This window comes from Myotis brandtii, unplaced genomic scaffold (genome assembly GCF_000412655.1).
Source record: "Myotis brandtii unplaced genomic scaffold, ASM41265v1 scaffold668, whole genome shotgun sequence".
In the NCBI taxonomy this organism is placed as follows: Eukaryota; Metazoa; Chordata; class Mammalia; order Chiroptera; family Vespertilionidae; genus Myotis; species Myotis brandtii.
The window spans coordinates 3,396,827-3,417,270 of record NW_005370597.1 but is presented as its reverse complement, the minus strand read 5'-3'; the positions used below and the strand labels follow the sequence as shown (position 1 = coordinate 3,417,270).

The window sequence follows — 20,444 nt, the reverse complement described above, 5'->3', positions numbered from 1 at the left end:
CTGGACGCCCCAGCCCACCCGGAGGCGACCGGGTCCGGCATGACCTGGGACTGTCACCAGGGTGCGCAGTCAGCCGTGAGTACCTCGGAGGTAGCGGGACGGAGGGAAGCTGTGAGGGGCTCAGCCTGTGGTGTGACCCGCAGCTGGTAGTGCAGGCGGCGCGAGTCCCAGCCCCAGTGCGAGGGCGTGAGTGGCGGGAACCCTGCGCACTCGCCCCTGCCTGTCCACAGATGCGTGTTTGGACGGGGGAATACGGAGGGTTGAGAATAACAACGAAGTCCCAGATCCCGGGAGTTGGGAGAAACTTAAGAGGAAACTTAGGCGGCTGGCTGTGGGCGTGGGTCTGTGACTGCCTCCACGCTGGACCCCCGGCCCCCGCGGAAATCGCTGGCAAGGTCGCCGGGCCCCAGCCTTTTCGGAGTTGGGGGGGGGGGCGGTCCTATCACCCTGGGACGCAATCGCCCCACACCTCCCGGGGCTCAGAGCCGCATCCCTGTTTGGCCGCACCTCTCGCCCCGCGCAACCAGTCCAAATGGTCCCCACAATCGGGTGAGACGCCGCCAGCAGCTAGCAAGCGAGCCCGTGTGAGCGGGGTGGGTGCAGGTTCAAAGCCCCTAAGATCTGGCCGGGCAGCTGGGGATCGCGCTGAGCCCCTCACCTGGCTCGGCTCCCGCAGCGAGTTAGAGCGGGACCGGAAGGCGTCGGGTTCCAGCGCCAGGGCTGAGGGCTGCTGGACGCCGAGGGGCCTTAGAAAAGTGAAGTCACTGCCGTCCGAGGCTGGTGAAAAGCACGTCCTGTAGCAGTGGCTCTGCGAGTCCGCGGGCCGCAGGGTCACCTCCATGTACTTGAGCGTGCCATCCGAGCTCACCTGCAGGTTGGGGCTGGACTGCTTGTAGTAGTCCTCCCGGGAGGGCGAGTCCTGGCGCTTGCAACACCCGCCCCCGCGTGTGAGCGGGGTGGGTGCAGGTTCAAAGCCCCTAAGATCTGGCCGGGCAGCTGGGGATCGCGCTGAGCCCCTCACCTGGCTCGGCTCCCGCAGCGAGTTAGAGCGGGACCGGAAGGCGTCGGGTTCCAGCGCCAGGGCTGAGGGCTGCTGGACGCCGAGGGGCCTTAGAAAAGTGAAGTCACTGCCGTCCGAGGCTGGTGAAAAGCACGTCCTGTAGCAGTGGCTCTGCGAGTCCGCGGGCCGCAGGGTCACCTCCATGTACTTGAGCGTGCCATCCGAGCTCACCTGCAGGTTGGGGCTGGACTGCTTGTAGTAGTCCTCCCGGGAGGGCGAGTCCTGGCGCTTGCAACACCCGCCCCCGCCCCCCTCCCCATCTGCCTGTCCCCGGAGGCACTTAGCTGACAGAAAGGTGAAGGTGACCAAGGATAACAGACTGACGGCTGCGAGGGCCACAATGAGGTAAAGGGTGAGGTCTGACCGCTCAGGAGGGTGTGTGAAGAAGTCGCTGGATTTGGGCATTTCCTCAGGGTCCTCATCCTCCAGAACCAGGAGCACTGTGGCCGTGGAGGAGAGGGCAGGGTCACCGTTGTCCCTCACCAGGACCACCACCTGCTGGGTGTCAGAGTCCTCCTCCAGCAAGGCCCGGGCTGTGCGCACCTCACCGGTGTGTGCCGACACCAGGAACAGTCCTGGGGCTGTGGACTGTGGCAACAGCGAATAAGAGAGCCATGCATTGTGGCCTGCATCCGCATCCACAGCTGTCACCTTGGTGACCAAGGAGCCAGGAGGCGCCGAGCGAGGGAGACGCTGGGGGGCTGGGAGTTCCCAGCCGGGTCTTGGGTGCAGCACAGCCGGGGCATTATCATTCTGGTCCAGGACAAACACATGCAGAGAGGTGTTGGCATGCAGCGGGGGAGAGCCAGAGTCTCGCACCCCCACCGCGATCTGCATCATCTGCAGCAATTCGTAGTCAAAGGTGCGTTGGGCAAAGACCCGCCCATCCTGGGGGTTGACATAGACGAAGGAGGAGGCTGGGGCTCCCTGGATCTGATTCCCTATGATGGAGTAGGTGAGCCGGGCGTTGTCCCCGGTGTCTGGATCGGAGGCAGCCACAGTGCAGAGAAGGGAGCCCGGAGGCCGGTTTTCCGGGATGTAAGCAGTATAGAGCTGCTGGGTGAAGTAGGGGGCATTGTCATTAACATCAGAAATGTTGAGCCTGATGGTGAGATGTGCGTGCAGGGGAGGTGAGCCTGCGTCACTGGCCAGCAGCTCAATGATATAGTGGGATGTGGCCTCACGGTCCAAGGGCTGGCTGGTTAGCAGTGAGTAGTGGTTCTCAGAGGGCTTAATCTGAAAAGGCAGGTCTGGAGAGATATCAAGGCTCACTTCACCGTTCCTCCCCGAGTCTCTGTCCCGCACATTAAACAATCCCACTACTGTGCCCACTGGTGTGCTCTCCAGGACTGGGTTGACCAAAGAGGCCAGTAGTACCTCTGGGGCATTGTCATTGGCATCCCCCACATCCACCTGAATCACACAGTGGCCTTCCATGGCTGGCTGTCCCTGATCACGGGCCCTTGCATGAATTTCATAGAAACTTGACTCCTCAAAGTCTATGGGACCCAACACATGGATTGCTCCACTGCTAGGATCTAGGCCAAAGAGATTCCGCACTGCCTCAGATGTATGGTCTCCAAAAGAATAGTCTAGTTGGCCATTGGTGCCTTCGTCCGGATCAGTGGCATTGAGGCGGAGCAGCAGTGTACCCATGGGTGCATTCTCTGCGAGTCCCACACGAAGAACTGAGGACTGGAAGGTCGGAGCATTATCGTTGATGTCCAGCACAGTGATAGAGATAAGGGCGGTCCCTGAGCGGGCTGGGACACCCCCATCCACAGCAGTGAGCACCAACTGATGTTTTGCCTGAGCTTCACGGTCCAGCTGCTGCTCTAGCACCAGCTCTGGGAACAGCTTCCCATCTTTTAGGGTCTTCACATTCAGAGAGAAGTGGTTGTTGGGGCTCAGAGTGTAGAAGCTCACAGTATTGGTGCCCACATCTGGATCCTGGGCACTATCTAGTGGGAATCGTGCCCCCAGTGCAGCTGATTCTGAGATGCGTATCTCTCGCTCAGGGCTGGCAAAGCTAGGAGAGTTGTCATTGAGATCCAGGATCTCTACCTCTACACGGATTAGTTCCAGTGGGTGTTCGGTCACCACCTGGACTGGCAACAGGCAGCTGGTACTGGCTCCACACAGGCTCTCTCGGTCAATCTTTTGATTTACTGCCAGACCACCACTCATCAAGCTCAGGGAAAAATAGTGCCCCTTTTCCTCAGAGCCCAACCGCAGTCCACGGCTCATCAGATCTGTCACCTTTAAGCCTAGATCCTGAGCAACATTTCCCACCAGAGTCCCCGGCTCAGACTCCTCCACCACTGAGTAACGAAGCTGCCCAGACACCCAGCCCCAGCAGCACAAGGACAACATGCACAGCACTTGCCATTTCCCAGCGAGCTGTGGGGTTATCTTGGGCCCCATGACCCAGAAGTCCCTCCTGGACACTGACTTTGTGCTGTCCTGTCTCCAAGGTAGACCCAGGGCTTGGAATGTAGCAGCTGAAATCTCTTGTGTCTCCTTCCAGCCTCTTAAAAACTGCTCTGAGGTTTGTCTGCCTGCAGCAGTTCCTCTTAGTCACCGAATGGCGGGGGGGGGGGGGGGGGGGGGGGGGGGGGGGGGGGGGGGGGGGGGGGGGGGGGGGGGGGGGGGGGGGGGGGGGGGGGGGGGAAGGGGGAATTAAATCTGAGTGGAGCTGGGGAGCTGGGGGAGGAGAGGCGGGCAAGAAGAGCAGATCCCCCACCTCAGCTCTTAGTCTGATTGGCCAAAAAGTCTGTCTGCTCTCAACCAATTATGAAGTCTCCTCAGTCCTGGAAACCTTAAGAACAGGCTGCAAATCTGTGTCACAGAAGCCTCCTACTTCCCCACTTATTTCGTGCTGCAGGTTGATTTAGCCCCCTTGGCAGCAAAATTTGACAGCTCAGATGGTGCTCAACAGGAAAGACAAAGTGGTACAAAACTTCTCAGTGTTCTGTCCCAGCAACTTCCTGCATGATTTCAGAAGCTTCCACTACTTGCTTGAACCAACAAAAGTTTGTCCTTATGGGGGAGGCAAAGCCCATGTGTTCGCCCTCCCACCCCCATCCTGCTAACCACTGCTGACATGAGAAGAGAGATTTGTTAGGATCATGTAGAGTCTAGCTCTGACTTTCCAGCAATGCTTTAAGGAATCTCAATGTCAGCTGATGACTATAGCACTCAGCTTTCCTGAGATCCAGACTTGAGCTATAGAGTGAGCATCACAGCTTATGGTAGGGGAAATATTTCTGGGACCGATTCAGGTCACCAGAAGGGTGACTAGAAACTAGGCATGGCCTCCAGGCTTTATGGCTTCACCAATTCAGAAGTACTCTACTTAGAGACCCTCAGAATAGCTATCTCTATGCATGCCTCATCTGTAAACCAGATTTCTGACATTAAGTGATTTCACTCTTTGCCTTTTCCCCCAGAGAGGTAATGCTCCTCTGCCCCAGTCTACTGCATCTAGCTCAAATCCCAGTGGGGACTTGATTGGGAGTCCTGAAGATGCCTCTACTCCCTTGATTCTTTCCTCTTTGTGCTGTCTTCTAGATTCCAAGCAGGAACTTCCCTTCACAGTGGGTTAGGGAGTACTTGATACTGTGAGGCAAAGGTATGTTTCCCTCAATCCATTGGGGAATGGTAATCTAGAGTTAAGGTAGGCCAGAATCTGGCCCCTTCATTCCGGAAGAGTAGAGAACGCAGCCACCTGGGTTTAGGTGATGGTCCAGTGTTCCCTACCCTTGTGTTTCATAGTTTTCTATGCTCCCACATTCTTGCAGCATGCTTCCCTGGCTCTTGATCATTTACTTTCATTTCCTACTCTCAGATAAGGTCATAACCCAAACCCAAGTATTAACCTTCGACAACTCCCCGGTTAATTCACAAAACACTTCTAAAGCACAGAATCTACCACACAGTTACCACTCACAAAAATGGTGACATCACTACGGGCTCTTACAGAGAGGCCAATACTCTCTGGTACACGGCCCAACCACATGCCTGGGTCGGAATAACCCTCAAGCATTGACTGAGCCTGCAAAGATCTCACCTCCAGCCCATAGAGAAGATCAGAGGGTGGGCAGCTTGGGCGAACAGGCTCCCCTGCCATAGGTGCACTGGGCGACTTCACCATCATGAAGCTATCGCTCCGAGTGGGTGCAGAAGCCAAGGGTGTACAGCCATGAGAGTGACCACCCACATCAACAAACTTGATAGGATCATCTGACCCTAGCTGGATTCGGAGGATCCCATTGGAAGGAGGAAGCCCCTCCCTCCTTCGAGAGCGGGTGAGACATGCACAGGTGCCAGCAGGAAAGCAGGTCGCTCCGCAGGCAGCCCCACGAAGACATTTAGAGAGCAGAGCCACGAATGAGCCAAAGGAGACAAAGCAAATTGCCACTAGTGATACAGCCAAGTAGAGGGTCAGGCGGGATTCTCCTTCCCTTGGAGCTGAAGATTCTCGAAGGTCAGGGACAACCGGATGAGCATCTTCCTCCAAGGACACTAGGAGAGTAACGGAGGTAGAGAGCGGTGGGGTACCACTATCCTTTACCACAATGACCAGCTTCTGTGGTGGGAGATCAGCTGGAATGGGAACAGCTGTCCGCACCTCCCCAGCATAACGAGAGACCGCAAACAGGCTGGGATCTGGGGCCTCCAGGAGCTGATAGGAAACCCAAGCATTGTAACCTGAATCCAAGTCCACAGCAGTCACCTTTGTGACTAGGTGACCAGCACCAACGGATGGAGGCAGTGCTTGGGGACATAAGGAACCAGGCCGGGCCCTAGGGCGGAGCACAGCTGGCGCATTGTCATTGAGGTCCAGCACGAATAGACGAACTGTCACAGTGCTACTAAGGGGTGGGTTGCCCCGATCCCGGGCCTGCACCTCAAACTGCAGTGTCTGTGTTTGCTCATAGTCAAAGGATCGAGTAGCATGAACAGCTCCTGTCTGGGGGTTCAGGGAGATGAAGGAGGAAGCCGACACGTCTCGATTTCTGGGCTCTAGGAGAGAGTAGGAGATGAGCGAATTCAAGCCAGAGTCTGGATCAGAGGCTGCGAGGGAGCAAAGCAGGTCCCCTGGGCGATTGTTCTCAGGAACAAACACCTCATGTGACCTCTGGAAGAAAGAAGGTGGGTTATCATTCACATCTGAAATATTGAGGAAGATAGTCCTTTGGGTGCTCAGAGGAGGGCTCCCAGCATCAGAAGCAGTGACCATGATGTCATAGCTGGATTTGGCCTCTCTGTCCAAGGGCCCAGCAGTCACCAGGGAGAACTGGTTCCTGAAGGCTGACTTGAGGGCAAATGGCAAGTGGTCAGGAATACGGAGGCTCACATCTCCATTGGACCCGGAGTCGGGGTCCTGCACACTGATCAGTGCCACCACAGTGCCAGGTTCCGCGCTCTCTGGGAGAGTCCCGAGCTCTGAGGTCACCGTGATGTGGGGGGCGTTGTCATTTACATCCAGGAGATCCACTCGAAGGCTGCAATGTTGCTCCATGGCCGGAGAACCCCCATCACGAGCCCGAACATCAAATTCATAGTAATTCTCATTCTCAAAGTCTAGGGGCCCCTGGAGGGTAAGCTTTCCAGTCGTGGGGTGCAGGCTAAAGAGGTTTCTCACGCGGTCAGGGGTGTGACCACTGAAAGAAAAGGTGACATTACCACTGGGACCCAGGTCCGGGTCGGAGGCGTTGAGCTGGATGAGCAGCATGCCGGCCGGCGCACTCTCCAGCACGCTAATCCTGTAGCTGGATTGCTGGAAGGCTGGGGCGTTGTCGTTCACGTCCAGCACCGACACCCGGAGCTCCGCGGTGCCGGATCTGGGAGGGTTACCTCCATCCACGGCAGTCAGCACCAGGCGGTAGTCCGATTGCTTCTCCCGATCCAGAGGCTTCTCCAGGAGCAGCTCTGGGACCAGGCTGCCGTCGCTGCGCTTCTTTACATCCAGCGCAAAGTGTTCATTGGAGCTCAGTCTATAGCTGCTGATGGAGTTGCTCCCCACATCTGCATCCTGAGCCTTTTCCAAGGGGAAACGCTGCCCTGGAGGAGCCGCCTCCCCAATTTCCAAGTCCAGCTGCTGCCGAGGAAATCGGGGGGCGTGATCATTCACATCCACGATTTCTACCTCCGCTCGGTACATTTCCAAAGGCCCTTCGGTTACAAACTCCAGGGGCACGATGCAGTTGGCACTGAGCCCACACAGTGCCTCTCGATCAATTGGGTTCTTGATGAGCAGGGCTCCGCTGTCCAAATCCACACGGAAGTGTCTTTGGTTCACCTCTCCAGCGACCTGCAGCCTTCGGGCTGACAGACTCTCTGTATCCAGCAGGAAATCTTGGGCGACATTTCCTACAAAAGTCCCCTCCTGGGACTCCTCTGGGACCGGGTAGCGGATCTGCCCACAAACGTAACCCAGGTAGCAACAGAGGAACAAAAGGGTAGCCCCCGGGCAGATGTCTACCCAGCTTCTCACCTCGCGGAGCATTGCTGCCGCCAGCTCGCTCTCTACCTGGTCCTGAGAAGCCAAAGAAGCCGACCCGCCCCAAACAGCCACAGCAGCTGGAGACACCTATCTCCCTTTGCCCGCGCCAGTTCTGGCGCGGCTCGGCCGGCGCCGCAAGGGTTACGCGCCGTTTTTTGCTGGTGGCGGGGTAGATTTGTCTGCCTCCCACCACGCGATTGGCGGACAGCGGCTCCTGGGCTCAGCCAATAGGCTGAGCAGAGAACATCCCAATAGCGGCAGGGTTAATGCGTCGCAGCATTGGAGAAAAAGCAGACACACACCCCAAAACAAAAAACACCCATCTTTTCACCTTTCTCCCGCTCAACAGCATTTCTTTCCACGGGTTATTATTACCTCTATGGAGAGGCACACAACAGATACTAGTACGTGTCGTGCTTTTTTTCTCGAACACACCAATTTTCCCCGCCCCCTTTCCGCGGGGAAAACAGCCAGAGCCCTAGCAACCTGCAGCCCTGAGAGGAGTAGCCATTGGAGACTGGTCACTTTGTTCAAGCCAGTGTTGTCACCCACCAATATTCTAAATGAGTAGCTTCCGCTCAGTCCAGTTGTATCAGAGCAACAGCTAATTAGAAGCACTGCCGTGTACACAGAACTCAGCCTCTCTCCGATTATTCAGAAACGTAGCCACCTCTTTGCAGAAAAGGCTTACACATTAATGTAGCCAATTAAATTTATGCAGTACACATTTTTTGCTGTACCAGGAGGCGCAGCGGAAACCAAAACTCTTTTATTCAGACGCTTGCTAGTGATATACTAAATTACCATTCATTCATTTCAAGGACAGTATGGGAGGAGATGAAGCAGAGTAGAGGAAGCCAGGAAAGGGAGATGTTCCAAACCAGTAAAGAATCAGTTGTGTCTGGGAGGTGCTAAGGGTTAGATCTCACTACCTGGCAGAAAGCTGATGTTCACAGATTTAATAGCTCCCCGTGAACGATTGAGATCAAGCTACCAACAGCACTGTGCCTACAAATCCCCTTTATTTGACACCATGGTATGCCTGCTATGTTGTTAATTACCAACAGAGGCTGTTTCAAAAGAGCAAGCTTTTCACTTAGCCCCAAGGGGACCCTTGGAGCTGGAGACTTGATGTCACTCCACCCTGACCCTGATCCAGACCCTCCCAGGAGCCTGGCGACCACCTTGCACAAATGAAGAAACAGCTCATTTCACACTGCAGTTACCTGCAAACTATAACCTGAGTGACAAACACACCAGAGCACAAAGACAAAATTTCAGCCTGATCTGGACATATTTCTGAACTCATTTGAATCCTCACCTAGGTTACCGGTGGATGCCAAAACCAGTGGCAAAACCTGGGCTTCTTATCCTCCCTATATTTTTCCAAACCCTTGATCCTCAGGAATATCCTCTGCCTATGGTGATGCCAGCAACCAACATTCTGGTCTCAAAGGGGGGGGGGTCCACTTTCTATGTTCTTTTACAAAAACACCTGAACCTCTTCTCCTGGGAATGATGGAGGTGTAAATCAGGCTAACCCACTAGGTGTTTATGCCAGGATTCTCTTCAGTGAATGACACCTCATCCACCCAGCTCCCTCAGTTGGAACAGGTATGGTCATCCTTGACTCATTCCTTTCACTGACTACCTATATGATGTCAATCAACAAGTCTTGATGATTTTACTATGATACCTCCCTCCATTTATTCTGCTACTGCAATGGTTCAAGCATTTACCAATCTTTTCCTCAAGTATCACAATAGCCTTCTAACTGTTCTCTTTGTTTCCAGTATCAATATCCCCAATCCATCTCACTAATGGCTGCTAGAACAATCCCTCTAAAACAAACAAACAAACAAACAAACAAACAAACTCCTGATGACATCATACATATGTAAGTTCAAAATTCTGCAATGACTATCACTGATACAGAATAAAATAAAAAACTCCTTGGCCTGGCCTAAAGGTAATTCATGATCTAATTTCTGCCTACTTGCTTCACTTTATCTCTTGCAAAGACTGTCTATTTTAAAAACATGCTTTAAAGTTCAGCAATAATGTAATATCATTATTCCTCAGCATGGAATTTTCTGCAAGATCCTCTATCTTTCCCCTTTACAATTTAACAAATTACTACTCAATCTTTAGTTCTCAGCTCAACCATCACCACCTCTATGAAGTCTTCCAGATTGGCTTTGGTGTTTCTTTCCCTCTGCTCCCATTACTTCTTGTATATCATTTTTTGGCATGTCTGTCTCCTATGGTACTCTGTGTAGCACAAGCATGTCAAACTCGTGGCCAGCCGAGTTTGACATGCTTGCGGCATAGCTGTATCTTTTCACCTTTTACAGTATCTGGCACAAGGGATGCTTAATAAATGGTGAATTACTGATATTACCAGTTATTAGTTTAACAAATATTTATGAGTACTTGTGCTTTATATGAGTACTTTATGTTGAGTACAGACACTTTATATGCCTAAGTTTTCAATCTCAACAATTTGAAAGGATGTATTATCTTTATTTTATAGATGAGGACACTGGAGTTCAGAAAGGTTAAGAGACTCATCTAAAGTTAAATAACTAGTATGTGCAGAACTAGGATTTCCCCCCCACACACAAACACACTACTACCCCTGGTTTGTCTGGAAAGAAATAAAGCCTCATTTTATAACATCTTAAATGATTTTTTCATCTCTATAACCATAAACTGGACCTTTAGTGGTACTTTTAATATCCAAGAACTAGACCCCTTATAGGTCTCAATCCTTTATATTTCAAGTCCACACCAAAACAAACATGCATACAGTCTGTATTACTAGAATTGGGGCATTACAAAGCCTTAATGCTACATATCTGTGACTTGACCTTTTTTATGCCAGGTATGTGAATCTCCCAACTCTAGATTTTTAAAACAGCTTTGTTGAGCTATAATTCGCATACTATGCAGTTCATCCATCTAAAGTGTACAATTTATTGTTTTTTTTGGTATATTCACATATACTAAAACAATGCCATCATCACCACATTCTAATTATAGAACATTTTTGTCATTTTCAGAAGAGATTCCATACCCATTGCTCAGCTCTAGATTTTTAAAGATTAGTTGCCTGGTTGCTAGTGGTTTAGGAAGACTGTCTCTTTAGATGATTAAAATATCATCTTATGTCTTCCCTACAATGCTCTTCTGGAGCTATTCTATGTAATACTTTAAACTTGGGAAATAACATCACATACTTTTTTAAAGTTATACCTGGCCCAGTAAGGCTGGCTTCTGGTTCTATAAACACCAGAATAACACTTTGCTTCATAAATATGCTACTTGATAGACTGGCAGGTTCTAGGGCCGTGGTTTTCAAACTTTTATGCACATTGGAATGTCATTGGCCTGTTAGGGATCTTTAAAACATACTGATCCTATGTCCCACCCCCAGAGATCGTGTTTTGATTGGTCTGGGATGTGGCCTGGGCTTCAGATTTTTTAAAGGTCCCCAGGTAATTCTAGTGTGCAACCAAGTTTGAGAATATTGTCCTAGGGAAAGTGCCAGTTGTTTTCCAGTGTGACTGGAAGAATAGCAGCTGCTTCTCTCTGGCTTTCATCATTGCTTAGCCTTCCTATATATGCATCTACTTTGTCATTTTGGCTATCTTCAAATTTGCTCATTTCCAAGGTGTACTTAAGATTTGGGGTGGGTGCCCTGGCCAGGTAGCTCAGTTGGTTAAAGCATCATCCCAATAAGCCACGGTTTGGGGTTTGATTCAGGGTCAGGGCACATATAAGAATCACCCATGAATGCATAAATAAGTGGAACAACAAATGGATGTTTTTCTCTCACTTCCTCTCTCTCAAATCAATAAATAAAACATTAAAAATATTTTTTTAAAAAGATTTGGGGTGGGTCAAGAACTAATAAAAGTAATCAATAGCTAAGAATTTGTTAACACAATACACCAGGCAGTGTGCATACATTCTAGCATGCACTAATCTTATAAGACCCTTGCTATTTCCTTTTTGCATATGAGAAACAGGCTTACAAAGATTAACTTGGCCAAGGACTCCTAGTTGGTAAGTGGTGGAGCCTCATTTGTCTAACTGCCAGATCCGAGGTTGATAGCAATTATACACTTATTAGTAACAAAATTGTGGCTCTCGCACCATTGGAAGTGTAAGTTTCACTCCAAGACAAATGCCTTACAGTCATCTACACATCATCCTGAATAAATGAAAGCGTTGCCTTCCTCAGGATATGAATTTACCTACCATTCACATTATGTGTATATCTAAGAAAAATAGTGCTGGAAGGATAGGGAATTACAGGGGGATATAGAGAACCTTTAATTTTGTACTTTATGGTGTCTTGGATTGTCTGGATTTCTTTTCAAAGTAAATGATTACTTTTACTTTTATAATTAACTAGAGGTCCAATGCACGAAATTCATGCAAGAGTAGGCCTTCCTTCCCCCGGCTGCCAGCACCGGCTTCCCTCCGGCACCGGGGACCCGGGCTTCCCTCTAGCCACTGGCAGACACCTGGGACCCAGGCTTCCCTCACAGCCCAGGCTTCATCCAAAAGCTCGTCTGGAAGGATGTCCGGAAGGACGTCTGGTCTAATTAGCATATTATGCTTTTATTATTATAGATTATTATAGATGGCTGTCACCCTTGGATTTGGGGATTACAGGTAGTTTTAATTTTTCTTTATGAATTTCTCTATTTTCCAAAATTTCTATAATGCACATGGATCACTATTATAACACATATAGTTTATAAGTAATGTGCACATCATTTCTAGGAGTGTGCTTGAAATAAAATGTAAAGGATGCCTAGAATTTTATTACTTTCATAGAAAATTATCTAAGAATGAGACAGGATCTGTGTAGGCAGAGGAAAATTACCAGCAAACTATTAGCTGTAATGCAGACGTGGCAATCACTTGAAAGATGGCAAAATGAGGTAATTTTTATATTCCTAGCAGCCGCCACTGGTTAGAGGTATACACTAGCTTGTTCCCAGTGCAAATGACACCAAGCTAAACTCTGAGTGCTGAGATCTTGGGTTATATTTAGCAAGATTGGTTAGTTGTTATGGCAAGCAAGTGCTGAGGGTGTGAGTTGGGTCCACAGGTGAGTCAATTAACTCCACACTGTGAGTGACCACAAACCACACTCTGGCCAGGCCATTCCCTTTGCAAAGACAACGCTTGATCTAGGAAGGGCCAGGTGAAAATGTGGATGCATCATTAGGAAAACACCTTCAGCACTAGAAACAAAAGCCCAGAATGGCTCCATGCCTTCCTGAACACAGGTGCAGGAATCAAAAAGCGTGAATATTGGTCCAGGATGACTTGCTAACCCTTACCTGTCCGGGAGGGGAGCTCTCTGCACCCAACACCTGCCTATAGAACACTGGATCGCAGCTCCGCAGCGTGTTCTGGCAGCTGGCTAGAGGGCTGGCAGCCCCGGGTTTCTTCAGCAGCGGGTCGCTGCGGCGGGAGTCAGAGGTGAGGTACACCTGATGGTAAAGGTGCGGCGGCACCAGGCCTCCCCGCACGGCGTCCGCGTGCAGAGAGGGCCCTGGCGTGCGGTACAGGGAGCTCACGGGGGCTCGGTATAAGTCCCTGGACTGTTTCCACTTGTAAACTTTGAATATTATCACTCCCAACACCGTGACTGCGAACCCCACGGAGACCAGGATTAGAGAGAGGAGCAGATAAAAGGTGAGATTTTTATTCTGCTCCCCCGGGGCCGAGCCAGAGGGGAACTCCGCCCGGGCTTCCGGAGATTCCTCGGTGACAGACACAGTCAGGGTGGCGGTGGCCGACAGCGAGGGCTCCCCGCTGTCTTTGATCAAGACCGTGAGAGTTTGCCTGGGCAGGTCTGTGTCCTGGACGGGGCGGGCCGTGCTGACTTGCCCTGTGTGAAGGCCCACGGCAAACAGGCTCTGGTTGGGGGCTCCCAAGAGGCTGTAGGAGAGCCAGGCGTTGTAGCCGGCATCCGGGTCCCAGCCTACCACCCGAGTGACCACGTGGCCAGCCGCGGTACCTCGGGACAGCACCTCCACGGAGCTGCGGCCAGGCCGGGGGTACAGGACCTGGGGGGCGTTGTCATTGCGGTCAGTGACAAAGACGTTCACGCTGATGTTGGTGGTCAGGGCAGGGGTGCCCCCGTCGCTGACCTGAGCTGTGAATTCGAACTCCCGCCGATCCTCATGGTCCAGGGCCACTAAGGTGGACACCACGCCACTGTCGCGATGTATCGTGAAAAAGCGACCCACGAGCCCGGCGTCCGCTCCTGGCTCCAAGAGAAGGAAGGAAAGGCGCGCGTTCTGGGGGGCGTCGGGGTCCCAGACGCTGAGGTTCAGGATGGGAACCCCGGGGAGGTTGTTTTCCTCCACGTAGACGTCATAGGAAGACTGAGACGACTGGGGAGGGTTGTCGTTGATGTCGGACACTTGCACCCGGACCGTGGTCAGGGCTGAGAGGGAAGGGGCTCCGGCATCTCGAGCCGTGATGCTGAGGTTGTACTCGGGCACCGTCTCCCGGTCCAGGGCTGCGCTGGTTTTCAAAGTAAAGTAATTCTTGAGGGAAGAAGTAAGGCTGAAGGGGAGCCCTGGCGGGATCTCGCAAGTCACCAGCCCATTGTCCCCGGCATCCAGGTCCGTCACGCTGAGCAAGGCGATGACAGTCCCCAGAGGCGCGTCCTCGGGGACGGGGCTGTACACGGAAGTGACGGTGATCTCGGGGGCATTGTCATTCACGTCCACCACCTCGACCAAGACTTTGCAATGTGTCCCCTCGGGATTGGCGCCCTTGTCTTTGGCCTGGATGTAAATCTCGTGGAGTTTCGTGTCTTCGAAGTCCAGCCGACCCTTGACGGTCAGCACCCCGGTTACCAGGTCTAAGGAGAACAGTTCCCGCACGCCGGCGCGGTTGTGGCTGCCGAAGGAATACACGATCTCGCCGTTGGGGCCTTCATCCAGATCGGTGGCACGCACTTGCACCACGCGAGTCCCCGGGGGTGCGTCCTCCAGGACGCGCGCCCGGTACAGGGACTGGTTGAAGGAGGGCGCGTTGTCATTCGCGTCCAGCACGGCGATGCGAATGGGGAGGCTGGCGGAGCGGGCCGGGCTTCCCCCGTCCAACGCCGTGAGCACCAGCTGGAGACTGGGCTCTCGCTCCCGGTCCAGGGCGCGCTCCAGCACCAGCTCCGCGTACTTGGTGCTGTCCTCCCGCGTCTGCACTCGAAGCGCAAAGTACTCGTTCCGGCTCAGCTCGTAGGTTTGTAGAGAGTTGCTTCCGACATCGGGGTCGTGCGCGCTCTCCAGCGGAAAGCGCGTGCCCGGCGCCACCGCCTCGCTAATCTCCAATTTCATTTCCCGGGTAGGGAACGCGGGATTGTTGTCGTTGATATCCTGGATCACCACTTCCGCACTGAACAGCTCAAGCGGAGTGTCCACCACCAACTCCAGAGTGACGGTGCAGGAGGGCAGCGTCCCACACAGCTCCTCTCGATCCAGGCGGTCGTTCACGAACAGCTCTCCGGTCTCCCGGTTCACCTCAAAGAATCTTCGGCTCGCTCCGGACACCACCCGGAGCCTGCGAGCGGACAGGCTGCCGAGATCCAGGCCAAGGTCCGTGACCACGTTGCCCACCGCAAAACCCTTCTCTCTTTCCTCCAGGATCTCATAGCGAATGACGGCGGAAGCCCCGCGCAAGGCACCAAGCAGAAGCAAAACTCCCACCACTCTCCCGGTGCTTACCAGTCCGCTCCTCCAGGCCGCTGGGACCATCTCACTCAAGGGCAGTTCTCTTCGCGGGGTCCAGATCGCCCTGGCGTTTTCGCTGAGAAACTTTCAGCGGGTTAGCGCTTGAGCGCTGGGCGCCGAGTCTGACATGGCTTTCTAGATGCCTTTGATTTGCTCGTCGGCTGTTCAGTCTCTGCCTCATCCCGGGGCGCCGAGAGGGGACGGGCCCGGGCCAGATCTCCAGCGTCTTCATTGGCCGACAGCGGCACGCAGAGTCCCAGCCAATAACTGCACGAAGAATGCGCTAGCGCGGGGCGCTCGGAGCGGGACGAGCGCTTAGCGCCAGGAACTTCACTTTCCTTTGGCTCACTTCCAACGTTTACGGCCAAAGCGCCTTGGCAGCATCCGTACATCGGAAACCTAACTTAGCCTGGAAAGCCGATTGCAGGGCGATGAAGCTGGCCCTTCTGCAAGTCTTCAAGCCAAACCCAGGTCTATTAAACGTTTTAATGGCTGTCTTTAATCGCAACAAGGGGGAGTGGGCGGGGGAGATCAAACCAAACAACAACAACAAAAAATTGGTTTGTTGGAGGTCGAGTGAAACCTATTTAGCCGGACTCTATTAGTAAGGAGTAATTTAGCATTTCTATGGAGATGCTAATAATTGCAGTTTTATCTGTTACCAAATGAGACTTTAGAATTCCCTGTCACTTCCTCAGTAAAGCAACACAGGACCTACTACTTTCAGTTGGTTTAACTCGGTTTTATGGAATTTAAAAACTCAAAGCAGATTTCTTTTAAAACTGGATATTGTTTAGCTCTCATTTCCTAAGAACAATGTGAAATTTCCTACCGTTTTTCCCAATGAGCATAACCCCAATCATGGAGCATAATCTCAAACATTTCCCTTTACTTGATAAATGTGTTTCCCAAGAACTTGGGTTTGTATGCCACAAAGAGAAGTTCATTGCTAATAAAGGATAACACCTCTCCCCCCAAAGAAGGGGCAGACTTATTTACCACTTGAGACATTTATAAAATGATTGTGATATGGTTACAAAGCTTCACAAGGTCTTTAGAGAAATACAAAGCCTCTACCCACAGAATAAAGAGCCTCGACTTTTCCATATTTAAGATTGTAGTTACTAAACAAACAAAATAGCAACGATTAGGATAATGAATAAGAGAGTCAGGTATGAATAAGTCAGAGCTGAGTTGTACCGTATATCTTTGGACAATAAATTACCCTCTAAGGGTTCCTGAGTTCCTATCTACTAAATGAATGAGGCAGGCAAAACGACTGGCACAGAGTCAGCTTCAATTTATGATGCAAATCACCCCATTAGAGGTAACATTTTAGAGCCTCACATACCATTTCTGTATAACTGTCTAGGACATTACTTTGATTGCACAAAGTTCTTGCTGAAGTGTAACTGAACCTTGAGGCAGAGAGGTAGGCAGGCAGGTTAGATAGGTAGATAGGAAATAAGTATATATAGAATATCTATTGAAGAGATGAAAGGCCATATTTGACCTGTTTCTCTATGTCCTGAATACTTTAATTCACCTCTTAAAACCCCCATTTTTGAATACTCAAGCTTGACAATTGGCTAGACCACAGAAGTCTGAGAGGCATTAAAAGATAGAGTATATTCTATAGAATATATTAAGAATTTAGAATATAGTCCAGTCACTTGCTACTCAAAGTGTGAGTCAAGGACCAATGGCATAGGCATCACCTGGGAGTTTCTTAGAAATGCAGAAACGCCCCACTTCAGACCTACAGAACCGGAATTTGAATTTAACAAACTACCTGGGTGATATGAGTGCACATTAAAGTTTGAGAAGCACTGATCTAGTGGGTTATTCAGAGATAAACTGATTTATCAGTCATTTTTTTCCATTCACTATCTATTGATAACATGTCTTTTCAAAACTAGTTTAAAAGGTTGAAGTTGTTTTCCCATTCATAAGGCCCATAGTTTTCCTGAGACCTCTTCATAAGCCAGCAGAACTCTCTTGGATCTATTCTTCACAGTAGCCAGAATGATCTTAACATTTTAATTGGATCATGAGTCTTCAACTCAAAAATCCTCAGTAGCATCTCACTGGTCTTGAAATAAAATACCAAATCCTTCGTATAGTATCCAAGTTTCATGTCTTCTTCTCTTGATATTTCCAGCTCTGCTTTCAGTGTGGGCATCAGCCAAGCTCTTTAGTGCCCCCAGAGCCTTCACACAGACTATTCCTCGCCTAAGAAAGCTTCTTTCCCTTCCCTCCCTTTGCTTTGTTAATTTCTACAAATCTTCCAGGTCTCAGTTTAAATGTTATTTCCTAACAGAGGTTGTCCCTTAGACCCATTTAAAACCAGGATCCTTTGTTACGCTCTGTCAGAGCACCTTATATTTTCCTTTGTTGAATCTAGCACAATTAAAATTTTTGTAATTATTTTTTGTTTTAGCATAATGTCTACCTCTTCAGCTAAAAAAAATAATTTTTAAAGCTGCAGGAGGGCAGAGACCATGCCTGTTTTGATGATCACTTGTATCCCTGGTGTCTAATACAGTGGGCACTTAATGCTTCCCCCTCCTAGCTTTATTGAAGTATAATTGACAAATAAAATTGTATGAATTTAAAGTATATGAGTGATGATTTAATATATGTATATATAATGAAATGCTTATAATATAGTTAACACATTCGTCACCTCACCTAGTTACCATTGTGTGTATGTGTTAAGAACATTTAAGATCTATTCTCTCAGCAAATTTCAAGTATATAATATAGTACTGTTAACTATAGTTACCATACTATACATTAGATTCCCAGAACTTATTCATCTTATAACTGAAACTTTGTACTCTTTGACCAACATTTCCTTATACTTAATGCTTATTAATATGGCAATCATCATGCTAATGGCATAGCATATATATATATATATATATATATATATATATATATATATATATATATATATATATATATATATATATATATATATATATATATATTGATATATATATATATATATATATATATATATATATATATTTATTTATGTGCATCTATAAACATTTTTGGAAGATACAGCTACTCTTTTAAGCTACCAGATGGCCTAATAAAACTATTTCTTAGCATAATAATTTGAAAGAGAAAACATAGTTTGCCAAAGAACCAGTGAGGTGTGCTAATATAACTCACTGGAGATAAATAAAGATGGCATAGCTTGCTGTGTCACCTATATCCAGGGGAAATGGAAGCACCAGTGTATAGGACCAATACAATTTTCCGGTCTCTAGCTTCTGTCCTCTTTGTCTTAGGATTTAAGAGAGCCTCTAATCAATGGAGATGCACAAACATAATGTAACTTTTAAATAGAAAGTCAATGTATTAAAGTGATCAAGAGCGAGGCTTTGGTGTCCAGAAGACTCGAGTTCCAATACTGGATATTACACTTAGTAGCTATGTAACCATGAAGGTTTTATTTTTAACTTCTCTTTTATTTTCTTGATCTGTAAAATGGGAATAATAATAGTACTCTTTGACATAACCACAGGCATCTTAATCTTTTATTTTAATCTTTTAACAGCTTTATACTTACCATAGAGGTCACCTAGACAATCAGTGATTTCTGGTAAATGTATACAGCTATGCAACCAACACCACATCCAGTTTTAGGATACTGCTATCACCCCCAAAAGTTTCCTTATGCCTGTCTGCAGTCAATCTCCCAGCCTCAGGCAGCCACTTAATTACTTTCTATGTAGTGTTGCCTTTTCTGGAAGTTTCATAAAAATTGAGTTATAAAATATATAGTCTTCTGAATCTGGCTTCTTTTGCTTAGCATAATGTCCAACCCAATTCTTAACTACACCCTCAAACCTGTTCTTTCTTGAACCTTTTTCGTCTAATAAGGGGCCCTGCTAGCCCAGTCAAAAATTCCTAAGTCATTCTTAACGTCTTTTCCCATATCCCCATCACTAGTTCCATCATTACTAGTTCATGCCAATGCTTACTACCTCCAAAATATATTTGAATATATCAATTACTCTCTTTCTCTACAGCCACTTCATGAGTCAAAACCAACTTAAATACTGTCATAGCTTTCTCTCTGGTCTTATTTCCTCTTTTGTTTTCCCTAAATTCTATTTCACATGCAGAAATCTGAGGGATCTTTCAAAAAAAATGTAAGTTAAATGATATACTCTCCTTGGTAAACATAGTGCTTGGTACCAGGGGTGGCTACCTAATTTGTGGGATTAATGCAAAAATGAAAATGGGCTCCTTGTTTAATAATTAATAATTTCAAGATGGTGACAATAGAGCATTAACCCAAGTGCAGGGCTCTTCTAAGAATGGGGCCAGTGTGACTGCACAGTTCATATGCCCATGACGCTGGCCTTGCCTAGCACAGAGGACGCTCTCCACAAATATTACCTAATATTGATCCCAGAGGGTCAGTCATATCAGAAAAGCCTACTCATGATACTCTTAAATTACTGCATTTTAGGAAAAATATATGTATTATCCCCTTAAAATCCTAAATATCATCTAATAATCTTTCAACATAATCTAATTTGCCTATTTAAGGAACATCCTAAGGTCAAATTAAGGGATCATTTTAGGAGAAATGGCATAAAAACAGATAACCAATAGATCAATCAAACATATATCACAATTTAGACAGGCGAGAGATTCAAGGGTTTGGTGAAGAAGCTGAATGGTTTAGCCTTAATATTTATCTGAAGTTTATGTGTGTGAATTTTTTTATATATTAGGATTTTAAAAGATGATCTACGAATATTAAGAATAAGTTTTTTAAAATATATTTTATTGATTTTTTACAGAGAGGAAGGGAGAGGGATAGAGAGTTAGAAACATTGATGAGAACCTGGGACCCTTCAGTCCGCAGGCCGATGCTCCATCCACTGAGCCAAACCGGTCAGGGCAAGAATAAGTTTTTTAAGATCTCCATTTTATCTACCCTTAGGACAAGAAAAAATTATCTTATAAAAATATTTTGAACAAGAACAGATCCAGAGACAGAGAAGCATCGATCAGACCGTCAAACCTCAGAGGGAAGGTAGGGGAGGGTGGGGGTAAGGGGGAGAGATCAACCAAAGGACTT

The 20,444-nt window shown here is 48.8% G+C and overlaps 1 protein-coding gene across 18 annotated transcripts in view; it reads right to left on the bottom strand.

Moving 5' to 3' along the window:
- The window catches only part of LOC102248091 (protocadherin gamma-C4), a 162,808-nt gene that overhangs the window by 16,590 nt on the left and 125,774 nt on the right, over positions 1 to 20,444 (bottom strand). The window contains exon 1 of one of the 18 annotated variants that reach the window (XM_014529031.1): positions 12,929 to 17,940. The exons of 11 other annotated variants lie outside the window; for them this stretch is intronic. In XM_014529031.1, the coding sequence (XP_014384517.1) occupies positions 12,929 to 15,358 (2,430 nt within the window). In that variant the 5' untranslated portion in view covers positions 15,359 to 17,940. Of the gene's footprint in view, positions 1 to 658; positions 938 to 1,021; positions 3,649 to 5,129; positions 8,033 to 12,928; positions 17,941 to 20,444 lie in introns of those variants that run through there. 6 more of the 18 variants (XM_014529042.1, XM_014529029.1, XM_014529043.1 and 3 more) reach the window with 6 other exon arrangements.